The sequence below is a fragment of the Sciurus carolinensis genome, chromosome 3 (genome assembly GCF_902686445.1).
Source record: "Sciurus carolinensis chromosome 3, mSciCar1.2, whole genome shotgun sequence".
Classification (NCBI taxonomy): Eukaryota; Metazoa; Chordata; class Mammalia; order Rodentia; family Sciuridae; genus Sciurus; species Sciurus carolinensis.
Window position 1 is genome coordinate 164745527 of NC_062215.1, and position 18343 is coordinate 164763869.

General features: G+C 46.9%; 2 protein-coding genes across 8 annotated transcripts; one reads left to right on the forward strand and one right to left on the reverse strand.

The window, feature by feature from the left end:
• Positions 1-80: 80 nt before the first annotated feature.
• Positions 81-6125, reverse strand: Cnppd1 (cyclin Pas1/PHO80 domain containing 1). 2 transcript variants are annotated; one of them, XM_047543548.1, is made up of 10 exons: positions 5646-6125; positions 4680-4885; positions 4399-4485; positions 3855-3963; positions 3041-3122; positions 2759-2879; positions 2546-2674; positions 1969-2030; positions 1483-1600; positions 81-1282 (listed from the first exon to the last, which is right to left on the reverse strand). In XM_047543548.1, the coding sequence occupies exons 3-10, from the start codon at positions 4465-4467 to the stop codon at positions 737-739; spliced, it is 1236 nt and encodes a 411-aa protein (XP_047399504.1). In that variant the 5' UTR covers positions 4468-4485; positions 4680-4885; positions 5646-6125; the 3' UTR covers positions 81-736. The 2 variants fall into 2 exon arrangements, with proteins under 2 accessions (XP_047399504.1, XP_047399505.1); XM_047543549.1 differs by lacking the exon at positions 5646-6125 and having other exon boundaries at positions 4680-5517.
• Positions 5490-18035, forward strand: Retreg2 (reticulophagy regulator family member 2). Of its 6 annotated transcripts, none has more exons than XM_047543543.1 (10): positions 5490-6138; positions 6464-6570; positions 7259-7289; positions 7646-7781; positions 8045-8129; positions 8439-8582; positions 8737-8831; positions 8962-9097; positions 9325-9623; positions 14442-14516. In XM_047543543.1, exons 1-10 carry the CDS (start codon positions 5870-5872, stop codon positions 14499-14501), a joined length of 1362 nt encoding a protein of 453 aa, XP_047399499.1. In that variant the 5' UTR covers positions 5490-5869; the 3' UTR covers positions 14502-14516. The 6 variants fall into 6 exon arrangements, with proteins under 6 accessions (XP_047399499.1, XP_047399501.1, XP_047399502.1 ...); XM_047543545.1 differs by lacking the exon at positions 14442-14516 and adding an exon at positions 17982-18035 and having other exon boundaries at positions 5491-6138; XM_047543546.1 differs by lacking the exon at positions 14442-14516 and adding an exon at positions 10457-14349 and having other exon boundaries at positions 5491-6138.
• Positions 18036-18343: the final 308 nt, after the last annotated feature.

Genomic DNA, 18343 nt, shown 5'->3' on the forward strand with positions numbered 1-18343 from the left:
ATCAGAAATTAGGGCGGCTTGGAAGGCAGACACAGAAGGAAAGATCTTGAAGGCTGCCGCAGAAGGAAAAGTCCAGGCCATGCAACTGAAACTGTTTATTTGAAATCTCAGTTCTATAAAAGCATGAAAAACCCAGATACAAAGCAATGGCTAGAAAGGCCTGTGAAGAGAACACCTGGAGAGAAATCAGAAGAGAGGAGCTGCAGAGGAGGGTACTAAGAGGTTGGAGATAGAAGGTCAAGGTCCCAGCAGTCTATGGGTGTAGAAAGGCTTTCCTGACTCACCCAGATTTCCCTAAGCAGCTTTCACCTTGGTCCCATCAGTCCCGGCTCTTCTCTCTGGGACATCACACAGGCCCATGTCATTTCCTTTCTCCCCTCGCCCCAGTTCCCCCATCTCCCAACATTTACCTTTCCACCCAAGGAAACTCAAAAGCAAAAGCCTAGAAGAGCCCTGGGGAACCAGAGATGCGGTTTCTCTTCTGCCATTTGTGACATGCCCCTGGTCACCAAGCTGAAGTTTTCCTTGACACCATCACTGCCCTGGCCAACCAGTCATTGAGGTCCAGGAGAGTGAACAACCTTTAGCCTTTCTGCCCCACAATCCCCTAAACTCTTACTCAGGAGGACCGGGACCAGCCAAGGACCCAGAGAGGTAGTGAGGATCTAAGTCAAACTTTCCTCTTCCAGGTTCTCAGGGACTCCCAAATCCTCTTAATGCACTCTCAGAGCTCTACCTAGCCTGGGAAAATGAAAGACTTCAGACGAGCCAGCTCCATGACACTGAAAAGAGAACACTGCTGGGGATGGGGGAGCGGAGGGGTCACTGGGCTCCAGGGCCAAGGTGGAGCCAGGCCATGCGTGTGGTACCAGGAGTTGGGAGGCCCAGTGGGCACCGAACGGTTGGGGTGGTGGCACGCACGGCAGGTTGGGGAGTCTCTCTGGACCTTCTGGCAAAGGGGGCAATTATGGAGAAGCGTGGGAGGGGCAGGGGGGTCTGGGGGAGGCAGGGGCAGGGGGGTCAGTGAGGCCAAAAGACTGCCCCAGAGTGAACGCAGCCCTGCGTCGCCTTCCATGCAGGTGGAGATGTTAACAGAAGATGGCAGGCACTGTGGCACAGGAGTTGGTATACAAGGCTCCAAGAGGCCCTTGGAGGTCAGTCCAAGGTCGGGAGGGCCAGGTGGGGGACTGCAAGACAGCCCCAAGGACTGGTGTATTACAGCCACCGATGCCACAGCCAGGGCCACACTGCTCACGTATGCCATGGCTAACAGGCAGGACAACTGCAGGAGAGAAGGTAAGAAAGAAGCAGGCTGCTTACTGTCTTTAACACGCACCTGTTCAAATTAGAGTTCTCCAAAACCCTTCTACTTCCCCTCACTCATCCACTCCCAATCCCGATTTCCTCAGCCTTTCAGTATTTTGTTACAACACCTACACACCAGCCCACTCAAAACCCTTTTCTTTTCTAACCCCTTCTCACCTTAACCAGCCTCTGACAGAGGGAGCCCAGGGCCAGCTGCCAGGTCGGTTGCTCCAGCAGCACACACAAGTCTGTGTAGGTGTACCAGCCCCGCCGTCGACCCTGCTGCTCAGCCACACTGGTGGGAAGGAAAAAGAGAAACAAGACTGCAACTCTCCTGCAGCCATACCAAGGGCACCTTCACAGCCCTCAGGACCCACTAGAAAACACTGGGGAGCTCATTTAAATGCTCAGATTCCAAAAACTGAGGATGAGACCAAGACCTGTATTTTATTTTTATTTTTTATGGTGTGGGAAAGACCTGTATTTTTAAAACTACTCTCCCAGCCTCCCAAAGGAGGGCAGACAGGTTTGGGAGCCACTTCCTTGGGCAACTCTCTTGTTTCCTCCTTGCTCCCAGGTCACACAGACCCTCATCTCTAGCTTTTAGGCTTAGGCCTCAGTCCCTCAATCCTCAAGCCTTTCTTCCTGATTCCTAGAACATACCAACTCTCCAGCCAGCTCAGCACCTCAAAGATCTCCCGAGGGTCAGTGTACAGACTCCAGTCCTGTAGGTAAGAGGAAAGAGCACCAAACTGACTCAGATGTGAGCCACAGTCACCTGAGAACACAAGCCATGACAGAAACTACAATGTCCACCATGGCTGACACTTATTTTGTTTATGGTATCATCTCAAGAGTTTTACATAAGCACATATAATACAAAAAATACCTGGTTTCACAGTATACCCTCCATTAAGGGCAGAGGGAGAACATGATCTGGAGAAACGTCCATGTCCACAGAGCTTAAGAATATAGGGGCAGAGTAAGTTTGGAAGCAAAGAGTCAGAGTCCAACATGACAGGTCTGACTCAGTATGCCCTGTGGGGACAGAGGAGGGAAGGAAGCACTCCACTCCTGGCCTTAATTCTGAAAGGATAGGAAAGGAAAACAACAAAAAGGTACAAAAAGGATGGACACAAAGAGAAATGAAGAAATGACAGAAAGCTAAGAGAGAACTAAGGATGAAAAGAAGGTAAAGATGGACCAGAGAAATAAAATGAGACACAGAATAGCTACTCACCATGGCACGCAGAAAGCTCCTCTCCAAGGCATTGAGAGTGGGCACAGCCACACCTCCAGCAGCTCCCCATTCATCATTGAAAACCTCCTCCTCCTCCCCTTCGTCATAGAGGTACTTACTGGCCACCATCTGCATAGGAATCAGAAGTGGCATCAAGAGAACTCACTCCAGGCTCCTGGCTCACCAGAGAGATGAAGGAGAGGGGCACCTCACCATGGAGATCAAGAACAAGTCTGAGGATGACACATGCTGCAGGTAGTCCGGGTTTCGGTGCCGCAGTCGCTCAATGTACACGAGAGCTAGCATCATGGCACACGGGGAAATGCATGCCTCCCTGGGAGGTGGAAAGAATCAGTAACTAAAGTCAAGGGACATTTAGCTCATTCTCACAATTCTTGCGATACCCATCTCATAATCTTCTCTTTAGAGACAATATTCCCCCCTTTACAGGGCCCAAACACTCTCATCCGAGTTGATCCTCAGTTCCTGGCTCACCGTGACACATGAGCTACATATTTCTTCTGGAGTCGACGAATAGGACTGGGGGCTGCTTTCTGGAGCAGTTCTACTGCAATGTCTGCAAGAGACAGGAGGAGGACAAAGTGAACAAATGACTCCCACACCAGGCCCCACTGCTATCAATAAAAAGTCTCTGTTATCTGAGTCCTTGGGAACAAAATAGACAGCAAATGATTTCAAGTTGAAATGATTTCAAGCTTGAATTTCAGATCCTTCCAGCAAGAAGGCTAATTCCCTGTCAATTCAAATTAGTCACATCTGTCTTTCACTGATGTTTGTCTAAGAAATAAACATACCTCATTTACTTGGGAAATATACAAGGAAAATCCCTGGAAAATTAAGTTTCTGATATATGAATCCAAAGAGATAACAGAGTGGGGGATGTAGCTCAATGGTAATGTGTTCCTAGCATGTGTGAGGCCCTGGACTCAATCTCCAACACCACACACACAAAAAGCTGGCCTGGGTGCCTGTAGCCCCAGATAATTGGGAGACAGAGGCATGAGGATGACTTGAGCTCATAATTGGAGACCAGTCTGGGGAACAAAAAAAAGGGGCTCATCTCAAGAAAAACAAACACACAAACAAACAAAAAAACTCATTGTGAGTGTGAGATGTTTATGCTCATGGACTAAATAAAAACATGAGCTATAACCTACATTCTTGGGTCAAGTACCAATGAGCTAGTTTTAACGAGACAGTACACGGCTCAGGGAATAAACCTGGAGGTATCTGAGTGACTTCTGCAGCCCCATTCTCACCCTCATCATTTTCCCAGTCACTGCCTAACCTGCCACGGGGCTAGAGAGCTCCTCCAGGCTGCAGTCCGCCTCCCAGTCCCAGCCATAGTACAGTCTCCTTCGGATCCGAGCATTCAGCTTCTGGTGTCCTGGGAGGAACTGAAAAAGGGCAGGAGGTGGTGGGGAGTGAACCACAGAGAAGAGTAGGATGAAGATCCTGGCTCTCCTTAGGTGGTAAGAGCCAGCTTTGCTGCCAGGTGCCTCATGCCCCACCCAGTCCCAAGTTCTTTGGACTGTTTGCCAATTGCCCTTAACAGGAGAGGAAAACACAAAGCCCTATTGAGGGCTCCCCGGTGAGAGTCTCCAAAAGAGGCCCCTAGTCCAGCCAGCCACCCACCTCCCTTCTTGCCCCGCGGCTCTGCCTCTGGGCCCAAGAGGCCGGGGCCTCGAGTACACACTACTCCAGCGGCTGCCGCCCAGACCGGGGCACAGAAAGCCGGTGAGATTTTCGGTCCGCTGGAGCCCAGAGGGGAGCGCCCAGCATAAAAGGCGTTGCGCGGAGAAGCTGGAGAAGGGGGCGGGCTGAGCGCTCACCGTGAAGTCTTGAAAGCCAGAGAGAGAGAAGGTGCCTTCTTCGTCCAGCAGGAGTCCGGCCAGGTCCATCGCGCCGCCAGCCGCCGCCTTGCCAGGTGGAGAAGGAAAGGAGTTGCGAAGGGCCTGCGGAGCCGTCCTCGCCCGCCGATTCACCTGCCCGTCTGTGTCCCCCGAGCGGGCCGCAGGCCTCGCTCGCCAGCCCCCTCCCCTCGCGCCGGCAGCGGCAGGCGGAGCCCAGGCAGCCAGCGCTCTTCCTGTTCCGCCCCGAGCGCGGCGCTCACCTCGCGGAGTTGAGAAAAGACCCAGCAGTTCAACGCCTACACCGCCGCGCCGCGTCCTCCCAGCGTCTAAAAGCCGCGCGCGCGTTGCCGGCGAGTCAGCGCCGGGCAGGAAATGCCGCCCCGCCCGCCGGGAAGGCGCAGCTCCGAACTCCTGAGCTCACGCAGCAGGGCCAAGTCGCAGAGCTGAGCCCCAAGGACCCTCGTCTCTGAAATGGGGACACTTCTTAGGCGATCAGGCCGCACAGAGGGAAGACGAGCCAGGCAGACCTTGCCGTGCCGACGGAGATGTTAATGTGAATAAAACAGGCAGCACAGAGTTGCGCCCAGTTGTTTGTACACACAGTCAGTAAAACATATAAAAGGCATCTGAGAAAATGCCCAAGAAACTTTCCAGTGGAAGGAGTACGGCAAGGTGGAAGGGAAATATTAACTTCTCGCTGTATACCTTTCAGTATAGTTTGACATTTTAAGCCTAATTAAGTACTGTTTTGCAAAATTATTGCAAAAAGTGATGTATGTTTGTCCCCACAAACAGCATTTCAATGGTTTTATCTTAAATTCACCTCCCGCCCCCCAAACACGCAGGGCGAGTGGGGGGGGGGGGTGCGCCAAAACGTGAAGTCGGAAAAGAAGTTTACGGAAAGAGAAGCGAAAGAAGCAACTTTTCTAAGCGGCTGAAGCTTGTTTTCAAGCCTGTCAAGTCACGCGCTGGTGTTTGTTTACCCGCTGAGGGGAGGGGACTGGGAGGACCCACTAGTACGTCGAGAGTTGAGTAATCAGACGGCCGCCGCCCTTCCCGGGCAGCAGCAGGTCCTACCAGGGACACTCGGTGCCCGGAAGCCCACTTCCTGCCCCTCCAATCGGGGTCACACCGGGATACCGGTCAGGTCCAGAAGACTTAATCGCCCTGCGAGCACTGAGAACACCCTGACCGAGGGTCACGAATACCCCAGGAAAAACACGCACCTGCGTAGGTGCAGGGTCACAGCAGCCGCCTGCGCGCACGCGCGGGTCGCCCATCCGGGCGGTTGGGCCGCGTCACGTGACGGGCTTGGCGCTCCGCCGTCACGTGACGCCCGTCCGCAGCCTCTGCTCTCCTCGGCTTGCGCCCCCTTCCGCCTGACGCGCCCCCGGCGGCGGCCGCGCAGCCCTGGCTCCTAGCGGGCTCGGGCGGCGGCTGCGGCGGGGCTATGGCGAGCGGCGGAGGCGGTGGTAACACCGGCGCAGGTGGGGGCCCGGGGCTGGGCTTGGGCCTAGGTCTGGGCCTCGGCATGGGTGAGGCCACCGGCGAGGCGGAGGAGGAGGCGGCCACGGCCGAGGCGGTGGGACGCCTGGCCACGACGCTGTGGCTGCGGCTCCGCGGCTGGGAGGCGGTGCTGGCGGCGGCGCAGCGGCTGCTGGTGTGGGAGAAGCCGCTGCACAGCCTGGTCACGGCGGCCGCGCTCAACGGCCTCTTCTGGTAACGGCCGCGGAGGAGGGGGGCGGGGCCGGGCTGCGCGGGGAGAGCGGGGGCGGAAGGGGTCAGGAGCACCTTTCCCCTTTCTGGGTTGTCATTTGACCTGGGGAAATGATGCATCCCCCAGGTTTTGAAGACTGACGTCGGCCTAGGTTGCTGCAGTCCTCTATTTTTGGGTGGCGAGTTGGGCCTGGAGGTGCTGTACCCCCATCAGTGGGCGCTTTTCCGCCTTTAGTGATGAACGCTGGAGCCTCTCACTCATTCCCCGCTGGGGTGCCCCTCTCTCTCTCTCTCTCTCTCTCTCTCTCTTTCTCTTTCTCTCTCAAAGGTTGCTGTCTTCGTCGTCCCTCCGGCCTTTCTTCCTACTCAGCATCTCACTTTTGGCTTACTTTCTGCTGGATCTCTGGCAACCTCGCTTCCTCCCTGATGTTTCAGGTGAGTGGTTCTTTATTCAGCAAGCACCCGTTTGTGTACTTGTGCTTGCCTAGTGCCTGATCTGCTGGATGGGGGTGAGGGTAAGGTACAGCAGGCTATTTGCTTTCTAGAAACATTCCGCACTCCACCATCTCAGTTTTAGGAAATTTCCTAAAACCAGAATCACCCCTTTCCTAAAATTGATGTTTCTGTGGATGTAGTGGTTTAAGAGTGGAGTTTGCAGCTAGCTTGCCTGGGTTTCATGCCCTACTCGCCACTTATTATGTGTATAACTTTGTAAATAGTCTCAATTTCTGCCTCAGTTTTCTTATCTCTAGAATAGAAATGATAGAACCTAACATTCTAGGGAGATAAGGATTAAATGAGTCAATATACGATGCATGACTATGCGAGTGTTTCACTTGTGATAACAGTATTAGTTTCTTGGGGGCCTTTCCATGTTATTTAATATGCATTTTGGAGCAATTAGGTGTCGGGTTGTGTGTGAATTGTATGGGATACAGACAAGAATAAGATGTGGTTCCTGTGTTTACAAAGGGTAAAATCTAAAGAAGGTTACAGATACAGAACATGTAGTATCTGGAGAAAATGTTCAGGACATGCAGAGGAGGGACAACTATTTCTGCCTTGGGGAGTGTCTCCCAGTGCCTCTACCACTTAGTAATTTGTCACCTTTCTCTCTCCATAGCATCATCCCCTGAGGAGCCACACTCTGACAGGTGAGTTCAGGCCATCTCTTGAAGACAGTCTTGCTTCCTGGTGCTGAGGTCACCACAAAGGGGAGCAGTGCTGCAGCTTCTTCAGGCACATGCCCCAGCCTAGTGAAGGAACTGGCAGCAGGCTGGAGTTTTCTTGGTCCTAGGCTCCTGTGTTGGTATTTGTATGGCTGCTGCTTTTGAGCAGAGGGTTGAGTTGCCCTGGGCTTTGCTTGTACCCAGGACTGGGACAGTCTTCCTTTGGGAGGTGTGGTTTTTTACTTCCTTAGATGGAAGATCTCATCAGCAGTCTTAGAGGGATTTGAGTGCCTAGGAAGCTGGTGTCTGAGGCCTCTAGGGATCATGTCATGTCTCTCCAGTGAGGGTGCGGGGTCAGGCGCCCGGCCGCACCTGCTGAGTGTGCCCGAGTTGTGCAGATACCTGGCTGAGAGCTGGCTCACCTTCCAGATTCACCTGCAAGAGCTGCTGCAGTATAAGAGGCAGAATCCAGCTCAGGTAATTTCCCCACATCCTGTAATAGTTCTTGAGAGTGAGGGTAGGGCGGTGGAACAGGAGTGCTGTGAGGTGTGTTTATTGTAGACCTCCTGAATTGCAGACCTCCTTAATTGTCTTAGGTATCCTATTGACCTGACTGGATCACTGAATTTCTGGTGGAAATACCCATCCTGTTACCAACTGAGCAGTATTTTCTTACTTACGTGAGTTGGGCACAAAGCTCGGCAAATTGGTTTTCACAGACCCCGTGCTCTTCTCTGCAGTTCTGTGCTCGAGTCTGCTCTGGCTGTGCTGTGCTGGCTGTGCTGGGACACTATGTTCCGGGGATTATGATTTCGTACATTGTCTGTGAGTAAGAGTCAGCCCTGCCTTTTCCGTAGTCCTCCTCTTTTTTCTTTCCACAGACCAACATAGGGGTTGGACTGTTTTCTCTCTTCAGTTCCCCATCTGTGAAGGTTTCCAGGGGTGCTGTAGAGCATTCCTACTAACGGTAGACGAGTCATCTAGAGAGGAGGACAGTAGATTGGGGATAGAAAGGGTAGTAATACTTGGGAAAGGACCAGGATTCCTTCATCTCTTCCTATTTGAGGATCAGCTGAATGAAGATTGCCTAGGAAATTGGCAGAGAGAACTCTGAGTGGACTTTCTAACCCACAGTGCTGAGTATTCTGCTGTGGCCCCTGGTGGTTTATCATGAGCTGATCCAAAGGATGTACACTCGCCTCGAGCCCTTGCTCATGCAGCTGGACTACAGCATGAAGGCAGAAGCTGATGCCCTGCATCACAAACACGACAAGAGGAGTAAGGGACTCTGTTAATCCAGGAGGGGGGAGCGGGGGAGGACCTGAATTATGACTTGAAATACCCTGGAATTTAGGATCATCTCCGGTTCTTTGGCCGTGTTTGTCCCCAACTATTGTCCTTGCTTGGACACTGCCTTATTGCTCTTCTCTAGAGCGGCAAGGGAAGAACGCACCCCCAGGAGGTGATGAGCCACTGGCAGAGACAGAGAGTGAAAGCGAGGCCGAGCTGGCTGGCTTCTCCCCAGTGGTGAGGTCCAGGGGAGATGGGGATATCAAACTGAAGTCTGGGGGAATCTGTTTGCTTTAGAATTGCCGCCTCTCAAGGGGGTGGGCAGAGTGCTGTTATCCTCATTTTGTTCATCCTGGTTCTCCTGCAGGTGGATGTGAAGAAAACAGCATTGGCCTTGGCAATTACAGATTCAGAACTGTCAGATGAGGAGGCCTCTATCTTGGAGAGTGGTGGCTTCTCTGTATCCCGGGCCACGACTCCACAACTGACAGATGTATCTGAAGGTATGGGAAGCCTTTTGCCCCTCTTGACCTTCCTTTTCATTTCATGGGGTGCTGGTTGTGCTCTCTGGCTCCTCATAAATATTTCCTCTGAGGAATCAACCCTCTGATTTAAGTTCCTGAAAGACCTTAATATAAGGCCTGGCCTAGCATTCATCTCTTAAGTGTCATTGAACTATTAACTATTGTCAGAATAACAGGCCCATTTTTAATCTTTTCTCTCTGCACAGACTTGGACCAGCAGAGCCTGCCAAGTGAGCCAGAGGAGGCCCTGAGCCGGGAGCTGGGGGAAGGAGAGGAGGCAGAGCTGGCCCCTCCTGAAGATCTGCTAGTCACCCCACCGGCCCCCTCAAGGCAAGCCCTGGACTTGGAAGAAGGGGAGGAAGAAGATGTAGCAGCCAAGGAAACCTTGCTTCGGCTCTCATCCCCTCTTCACTTTGTGAACACGCACTTCAATGGGGCAGGGTCCCCCCAGGATGAAGTGAAGTGCTCCCCTGGAGGACCAGTGGAGACGCTGAGCCCAGAAGCAGTGAGTGGTGACCTCACAGCTCCGCCCAGCACCCTGTTACCCCCACTTTGCCTTGCTGAAAGTGACCTAGTCCCCTTCCCTTCCCCCTCTGTGGTCCCACCTCTTCCCCAGGACTCACCCCAACCCCTGCCTGCCCCTGAGGAAGAGGAGGCACTTGCCACTGAGGACTTTGAATTGCTGGATCAGGGGGAGTTGGAGCAACTGAATGCAGAGCTGGGCTTGGGGCCAGAGACACACCCAAAGCCCCCTGATGCTCCACCCCCTCCTCCCTTGGGGCCAGACACCCATTCTTTGGTACAGTCAGACCAAGAGGCCCAGGCCATGGTAGAGCCATGAGCCATGGGGAAAGAGCTGCAGGCACAGTAGGCTTCCTGGCTTGGGGTATTGCTCTTTCCTCCTTTCCCTGCCACTCTGGGGTGGGGCAGTGTGTGGGGAAACTGGCTGTCAATTGGTAGCCAGTCTACCCTCTACCTGCCTGCCTGCTGTCCTAGGCTTGGTGCAACACCTGTGCCTGGAACTGGTTTTAAGTTTGTAAATAATTTTCCATTTGGGTTAGTGGATGTGAACAGGGCTAGGGAAGTCCTTCCCACAGCCTGCACTTGCCTCCCTGCCTCATCTCTATTCTCATTCCACTATGTCCCAAGCCCTGGTGGTCTAGCCCTTTTTTTCCTTCTATCCTCAGGGACCTGTGCTGCTGTGCCCTCATGTCCCACTTGGTTGTTTAGTTCAGGCACTTTATGATTTTTCTCTCCTGTCCTGCATTCCCCTTAGCTTTGTTTCCCTGCTATGTCCTGTCCTTAGCAGTGCAACCCTTTGCCATCTCCTTCCCACAGGTACTGGCCAAGTGCGGTTCCTGGTCTGGGAGGTAAAAAGAGTAATCCTGGAGTGGTGGGTCAGGCCAGTCGTTCTGCATTTAGGTTGCTGCAGTCTCTAAAAGCTTCACTGCACCCTTGCCCTAGTTCAGCCTTTTCATGATGCAGGAGAGCAGGGTCCCACAGCACGTGTTGGTGCTGGGGGTATGAGCATGTGCTCTTGTCTTGTTGAGACAAGGGGCTTCCTTACTGTCCTAGGGAGGAAGAAGGAAACCTGTTCCCCTGGGCCATGGGTGGGACCCCCATTAGGGTCAGGAGGTAAATAGTAACATCTGTGCAGGTGTCAATTGGAAAAATAAAGTGTTGATTGGCTAGAACTGCTGCCTGCTTACCTGCCTGCCTCACTGTGAGCTGCCTCCCACACTGCGTGTTTTCCCCTCCTCACCCTTACCCCCTTCTCCCCAGTCTTGCTTCTGGCTGTTCATTTATCTTGGTGCGAAACAAGGCCAGAAATGAGGATTACCCTGACACCCTAACTGCCCTTCAGCCATCTTTCTGACCATGTGATATGTTTAGTGAGACTTAGCATGTGTGAATAAAGTGTATGCAGGAGGAAACTGCCTTGTCTTCCCAATTAGTAGAAATTTGGAGCCATAAAATTTGTTTTCTGCCATGTTGCTTACATCCTTAACACTATCCTCTTAAGAAGTCATCCATCTACGTGCTAACAGCTTGCTCAGCCCTGACGTATCTATACTGGGCAGGCGAAACAATAATGCATCTATACATACTCTGTCAACGGATTGAAAGCCAAGAAATACTAAAGAAATAGTACCTAACATTTTTCAAAGCATAATAAGTGCTTGGCACCATTCAAAGTGATTTACATGTATTAATGTGTTTTTTCCTTGCTATTCAAGATATATCCTGTTATTCACTCCATTTTACAGATCGGTTAACTTTCCTGAAGGTAACAAGGCCCAGTAAATGGTGGAGTCAGATCCAAACCCACGTGTTTTGACTCCAGCAAATACACTTGAATAGTCAGTCCCTCTCCATCAATAGGATACAAAAAGGAAGTTGCTGAAGGATGAGGGAACTGTAGAGCAATCTAATACCTTGGCTTCACAAAGGTTGGACTCATGCAGTCCTCCCTCTTTTGGGAAACAAAGCCCAGAACTGAGCAACTAGTCTGAGTTCATCTCCTTAACCTTCAGCTGCAGGCACCATATGGCAATGCTGTCTTTTTGAGGTTGACTTCTATGCCTCATCTCTCCTGTGGGAATTTTCCATTTGTTCGGCATTTACCGTCTTTCAGGGTTGACCGAGACCCTGTCCTATGCCACTGAAGGAATGTGAAATCATCATTATCTATAGATTTCAGAAGAGAATGGAGATCAGTTCTAATCAACAGGCAATTCCAGAACAGAATTAACTAGACTGGCTGCCAAATGCTCCACCTTAACTTTGTAAGTTTGGAGCTCCGTAAGGGCCCATTATTGCCTTGGTCTGATGGTTGCTACATATTTGTCTATTTTTTCCATCATCAGGTGTCCTGGCCATTTTGTGTACCATGATGAAAAGCACAAGAAGACAACTTTTCCTATATGTGAAAGAAAAATAAGCAGAAATGTGAAACCTATCATTAGGCTAAACAAAAATTAACAATGGAAGTACAGGCTTGAAGAAAAAGGGTTGGCTACATGTTTATGTTGTGGTAGGAAACAGTGTACTTTATGTATCCAAACAGCTAACAGTGTAACTTGGCTGCTCAAATTAATTTAACTTTAGTCTGCATTAATAGAATTGTAGTCTTCAAAACAAGGAAAGTAGTAACTTCTGTATTGAGCACAAGTTAAAATACTGCTGAAGAAGTGTTTGCTATGCAGTGTGCTCAGGAGAACTGTTGAAGGAATTGGGAAATGTTTAATCCAAGAAGAGAGCCTAGTTGGGTCAGGTTTAGCTGCCTTCAAATTGTGATAGTTTGTAAGGTTTCAGAGGGCAGAAATTAAATCTTTGAGTAGCCTTAGATTGATAATGGAATTTAGTTTTCTGGTCGAGGGATACTATAAAACATTTAATTTTTTTTTTCTCTTTGTGGAACTGGGGATTGAACCCAGGGCAGCACAGGACACTGAACTAAAAGTACTCCAGCCAACAAATGATCTTTAAAACACAATGGTCAAGTTCTAACGACAGTCTTATCGTGGAAGAACATTACATTACCATGCCATTTTTCTTTTAGTTTCTGTCTAAAGGTTGCTTGGACTTTTCTCTCCCTCCACCTGTTTCCCTAACTGTTGGTAATATCGTTGGGTGTCACTAGCTGGCATTCTTTGTATTCTGCTTATTCATCCTAGGCAATTTCACATATTTACCTATTGGTTTCCACTTATTTGCTGATAACATCTAAATCTTAGCTCCTTTTCCAGAACTTCCAACTAAGCATCTCCAGTTGAAAGTCCCATGGGTGCCTTCTGCTCAACAGATGGAAAACAACTCATTCTTTTTCTACTCTGTACTCTACTCCCCACTTCCCTCAAACCAAAGGCTTCTTCTGAATTTTCTATCTTGTTTGTTGGCACCACTAATCATGACCACCTACTTGTCCCTCATCCTACAGCCAGTGGTTCTCCAGTTGCTGCCAATTTGGTCTCCTAATCACTTTTTGTCCGCCACCTCCATCACAGTCCCGATTCACATCCTCTTCATCTCTGGACAGTTTACCTGCCCACATTCTCATCCCCCACCCCAAATGAACACTTCTAAAAATGTCTATTATTTTTGGTTGCCAGGGACTGAACTCAGGGCCTCTACTGTTGTGCTACATTCCCAGCCCCTAGATTATTTAACAATATAAATTTGACAAACTTTCTGCCATTTAATATTTATTAACCAAAGGCTTATCTACAGGATTATAAATTCAAGCTCCCTGATAGAGTTGTCTGACACTGGGCATATAGGCTCTTGTTCGTATTGCAAGCAGCTCCAGAGGCTGAAGCAGGAGGATCAAGTTCAAGATGGCTTCAGTGATTTAGTGAAACCCTTAGCAAATTAGACCATATCCCAAAATGAAAAATAAAAAGGACTGGGGTCATAGCCCAGTGGTAAAACACCCCTTCCCCACTACTCAGCTGTGCTACTTACTTGCTGTATACCGCATACACCCCATGCACCCCAAGCCTGCACAGCACAGCACCTCAGCTAGGGTGTGCCCTCCTCTCAAGTGCTGGGGATCAAACCCAGGGTCTCATGCATGCTAGGCAAGTACTCTGCCACTGAGCTACATCCCTAGCTTCTCGCTTTTTTATTTTTTTTGATACTTGGAATTGAACGGGGGTCCGGGGCGCTCTACCACCTGAGCTACATTCCCAGGTCTTTTTGTTTGTTTGTTTTTAATTTTAAAACAGGGCTTTGCTAATTTGCTGAGGGTCTCACTAAGTTGCTGAGGTTGGCCTCAAACTTGTGATCCTCCTGCCTCAGTTTCCTGAGTTGCTGGGATGACAGGCATGTGACACTGCACTGGCTCTTTACTTACCTTTTAAGATGTCTTTGGGCCACACTTCATCGACAGACCTGCTCTGATCTCCCATACCACTCCCATTCCCATATCAGTCCTGCTCTTCTAGTGTTCCTATGGTATCTTAGGCATACTTTTGTCTTTCCACATATTACATAGAATTTTCATATGTTCTCTATGTATGTAGCCATAACTTTGAACTGTTCATTCTTGAAGGCAGAGCCTGTTTTATTCATCTGGATATCCCCCAAATCTACCACAGTGCTTGACACATAGTAGATGCTCAATAAATGTGTATTGGACTAAACTGAACAAGTACACTGTAATAACTAGTTCCAACTTTTGAAGCAGACAGTGTAAATAGAATTTGGTGGTTGGTATGTCTGTTTAAGGTAAATATCTTGCCTTTGTTAGTTATTGTTCCAGAGTGGATAATAGCTAAATTAAAATAATTCACAGACTGTGAGTTCTTTGTTTCTGGACTAGGTCAAAGACAATGAAAACAATCTAGATCTGGAGAATCATATTTGCTGGTTTTGGAGCTAAAGGTATTCTGAGTTTAAGGTAAGATTGCCCAACTAGCTTGAACTATTATGACTGCACCAAAATATCATATAATTTGGAAAATAGTTTTGGCTAACATATTTAGACTCAAATATTTTGATCAAACAATCTAATCACAGCCAGGCGTGGTGGTGCATGCCTATAATCCTAGCAACTCGGGAGGCTGAGACAGGAGGATAGCAAGTTCAAAGCCAGTCTCAGCAATTTAGTGAGGCCCTAAGCAACTCAGTGAGACCCTGTCTCTAAATAAAATACAAAAAAGGGCTGGGGATGGGGCTCAGTGATTAAGTGCCCCTGGGTTAATCCCCAGTACAAAAGAAAAAAAACTAATCATATGTAGTAGGACTTACTTGAAAAAAATTGACCTGCTACTCAGCAGAAATGAGTAAGTTTTAAAGAAGTTGATTGTTATTGTTTTTGTTGTTGCAGTGCTGGGGATGAAACCCAGGGCCTCCTGCATACTAGGAAAGTGCTCTGCCACTGAACCACATCCCCAGCCCTTTTTATTTTTTATTTTGAAACAGGGTCTTACCAAGTTTCCCAACTGGCCTTGAATTTGTAGTCGTCCTGCTTCAGCCTCCTGGTTCTCTGGGATTAGAGGTTTGTGCCACCCATAACCAGCATGATGGATGTTTTTAAGTTGACTCCACTTCAAAAATGTTTTTCATCAAAAATAATAAAAAAGCTGGAACTATTTAAGATTAAAAAGAAGACCAATGGCTGGGGTTGTGGCTCTGTGGTACAGCACTTTGCTAGCTCGTGTGAGGTACCAGGTTCAATCCTCGGCACCACATAAAAGTAAATAAATAAAATAAAGGTATTGTGTCTGTCTTCAACTAAAAAAAATATATTTTTAAAAAGGAGATCAAAGCTGGATGCAGTGTCACACAGCATTCAGAAAGCTGAGGCAGGAGGACCTTAAGTTCAAGGCCAGTCTCAGCAACTAAGCAAAGCCCTAAGCTACTTAGCAAGGCCCTATCTCAAAATAAAAAGGTTTGGAAATGTAACTTAGTGGTAAATTATCCCTGGGTTCAATCTCCAGTACCAAAAATAAGCAAACAAAACCAAAGAGACATGACAAATGCTAAATGTGATCTTGAATTGGATCCTTGGTGGGGGGAAATGGGCAGCTATAAGGAACACTATTGAGAAAATTGGTAAAATCTGAATATGGTTATCATATAAAAGTATATTGAGCTTTATAGCTAAAAGCCCTTGCCTGGCATATATGAAGTCCTGAAATCAATCATCACAATACTTATATACACATATATACATTGTATCAAGGTCAAATTTCATGAATTTAATAATTGCACTATAGTTATATGAATGGATATTCTTATTTTTAGGATATTGAAGAATTTAGAGATACAGTTCTCTTCAAATTTTATCAAGTAGTTTAAATTATAAGAATATATGGTATGTATGTATGTGTACATGTGTATGTGTATAGAAAGAAAAAATGATAAATATAATACTTGTGAAAGAATACATAGATAAAAATAACTAGAAGTTTACTATTCAGTGGATAAACACATGGTGATATATTTAGATAAAACTAAATAGAATGAACAAACTATGGGTAGACACAAAAATATAGATGAATTTTGTAAACAAAATATATATGATTCCATTTATATAAAATGAATTTAGACTGGTATAAGGCAAGTTAGTGGCCACCCTTGATGGTGAGGGGAATAACTGGAGGGGTCTTCTGGAATTCAGTAATCTTTTTTTTTTTCTTTTGGTGCTGGGTATCCAACCTAGGCCTTAGCAAATGCTGGGCAAGTGCTTTACCACTAGAAGAGCAGATATATAAATGAGAAATAGAAAAGGACCAAACATTATCAACACAGAAAGCCATCAAATTGTAAAGATGAATAAGAGAGGAAGAACTGAACAAAGAATATTCAACTAGAAGAAAATAAACAAAATGACAGGCACAAGTTCATACCTTTCATTAATAACTTTAAATATAAATGGTGTTAATTATTCATTTAAAAGACACAGGTTGACCAGACATGGTGGTACATGCCTCTAATCCCAGTTACTCGGGAAGCTGAGGTAGGAAGATCACAAGTTTGAGGACAACTGGACAATTTAGTGAGACCTTGTCTTAAATGTTTTTAAAAGACACAAATTGACTGAATGGATTAAAAAAACAAGACTCAACAATATGCTGCCTACAAGAAACTCACCAATAAAGATGCACACAAACTGTAAGTGAAAGGATGAAAAATTATATTCTAAACAAATGGAATCTTAAAAACAAGCAAGAATAGCTATACTTATATCTGACAAAATAGTTTAGCCAAAAGCAGTACAAAGAGAAAAAGATGGTCTCTATATAACAAGGGATCAATTCATCAAGAAGATATAATGATTATAAATCTACATGCATCTAATAACAAAGCACCCAATTTTATCAAACACTAATAGACAAAAGGAAAAGAAAGGCTCCAATACAATAATAGTCAACAAATTTAAAAATTTTGAAATCATATCTTGTATCTTTTCTAATCACAATGGAATAAAATTAGAAACCATAGCAAGAGAAACTTTAGAAATTATACAAATTGGTAGAGACTGAACACCATACTTTCGAATGAACATTAGGTTATTGATGAAGTCAGAAGGAAATTTCAAAAAACTCTTGAAGAAAATGAAAACAGAAACGGCATATCAAAATCTGTGAGATACAGCAATAGCATTATTAAGAGGAGTTTGTAGCAATGAGAGCCTTCATTTTTAAAAATTGAAAGATTTAAAGTAACCTAATGATTCATTGCAATGTCTTAGAAAACAAACCATAACCAAAATTAGTAAGAAATAATAAAAGATGAGAACAGAAATAAATAGAAGAGCCTAAAAGAATGATACAAAGGATCAATGAAACAAAGAGCTTGTTCTCTGAAAAGATATACAAAATTGACAAATCTTTCACTAAAGAGAGAGAGAAAGGGAGAAGTTAGAAACATCACTATGGAAAGTCAAAGTATCAGTAGGAATTATTTTGAAAAACTGCATGCTAACAAATTGGATAATCTAGAAGAAACAGACAAATTTTGGAAACATGACCTGCAAAAATTGAACCAAGAGGATATAAAAAAATGGAATAGGGGCTGGTGTTGTGGCTCAGTGGAAAAGTGCTTGCCTGGCATGTGCGAGGCACTGGGTTCAATACTCAGCACCACACAAAAATAAACAAAAAAAAAGTATTGTATACATCTACAAACAAACAAAAAAAATTTTTAAAAAAACCGAATAGACCAATAACAAGTAATAAGAGTCAATCAGTAATAAGTGTCTCCCACCCAAAGAAAAGTCCAGGAACAAATGGCTCTACTGCTGATTTATTTTACCAAACTTTTTTTTGGTGGGGGGGGTGTTGGGGATGGAGCCCAGGGGTGTTCTGCTATTGAGCTACATCCCCAACCCTTTATATTTTTTATTTTGTGACAGGATCTCATGAAGTTTCCCAGGCCGGCCTCAAATCCATGATCCTCCTGCCTCAGCCTCCTGTGTCACTTGGGATTACAGGCACAGAGCACTGCACCAAACTTGAATTTTACCAAACTTTTTTATTTTATTTTATTTTAATTTTTTCATACATGTATATAGGGTAATAATGTCTATCTCAATCTACCATCCTTCCCATCCCCACCTACCCCACCCCCTCTTTTCAGTCCCCTGTATACAATCCAAATTTCCTTCATTCTTCCCTACCCACCCCACCACTATAGATCAGCATCCGCTTATCAGAGAAAACATTCAGCCTTTGGTTTTTGGGGATTGACTTATTTCACTTAGCATGATATTCTCCA

Coding starts and splice junctions, on each gene's coding strand:
- Cnppd1 (XM_047543548.1), bottom strand. CDS start 4,467: ATGGACCTGGCCGGACTCCTGCTGGACGAAGAAGGCACCTTCTCTCTC. Junction 2,880..3,040: donor TATGTAGCTCATGTGTCACG/GTGAGCCAGGAA, acceptor TCCACCTCCCAG/GGAGGCATGCATTTCCCCGT. Junction 2,031..2,545: donor GGAGCTTTCTGCGTGCCATG/GTGAGTAGCTAT, acceptor TCTTACCTACAG/GACTGGAGTCTGTACACTGA.
- Retreg2 (XM_047543541.1), top strand. CDS start 5,870: ATGGCGAGCGGCGGAGGCGGTGGTAACACCGGCGCAGGTGGGGGCCCG. Junction 6,571..7,258: donor CTTCCTCCCTGATGTTTCAG/GTGAGTGGTTCT, acceptor CTCTCTCCATAG/CATCATCCCCTGAGGAGCCA. Junction 8,832..8,961: donor TGGCTGGCTTCTCCCCAGTG/GTGAGGTCCAGG, acceptor GTTCTCCTGCAG/GTGGATGTGAAGAAAACAGC.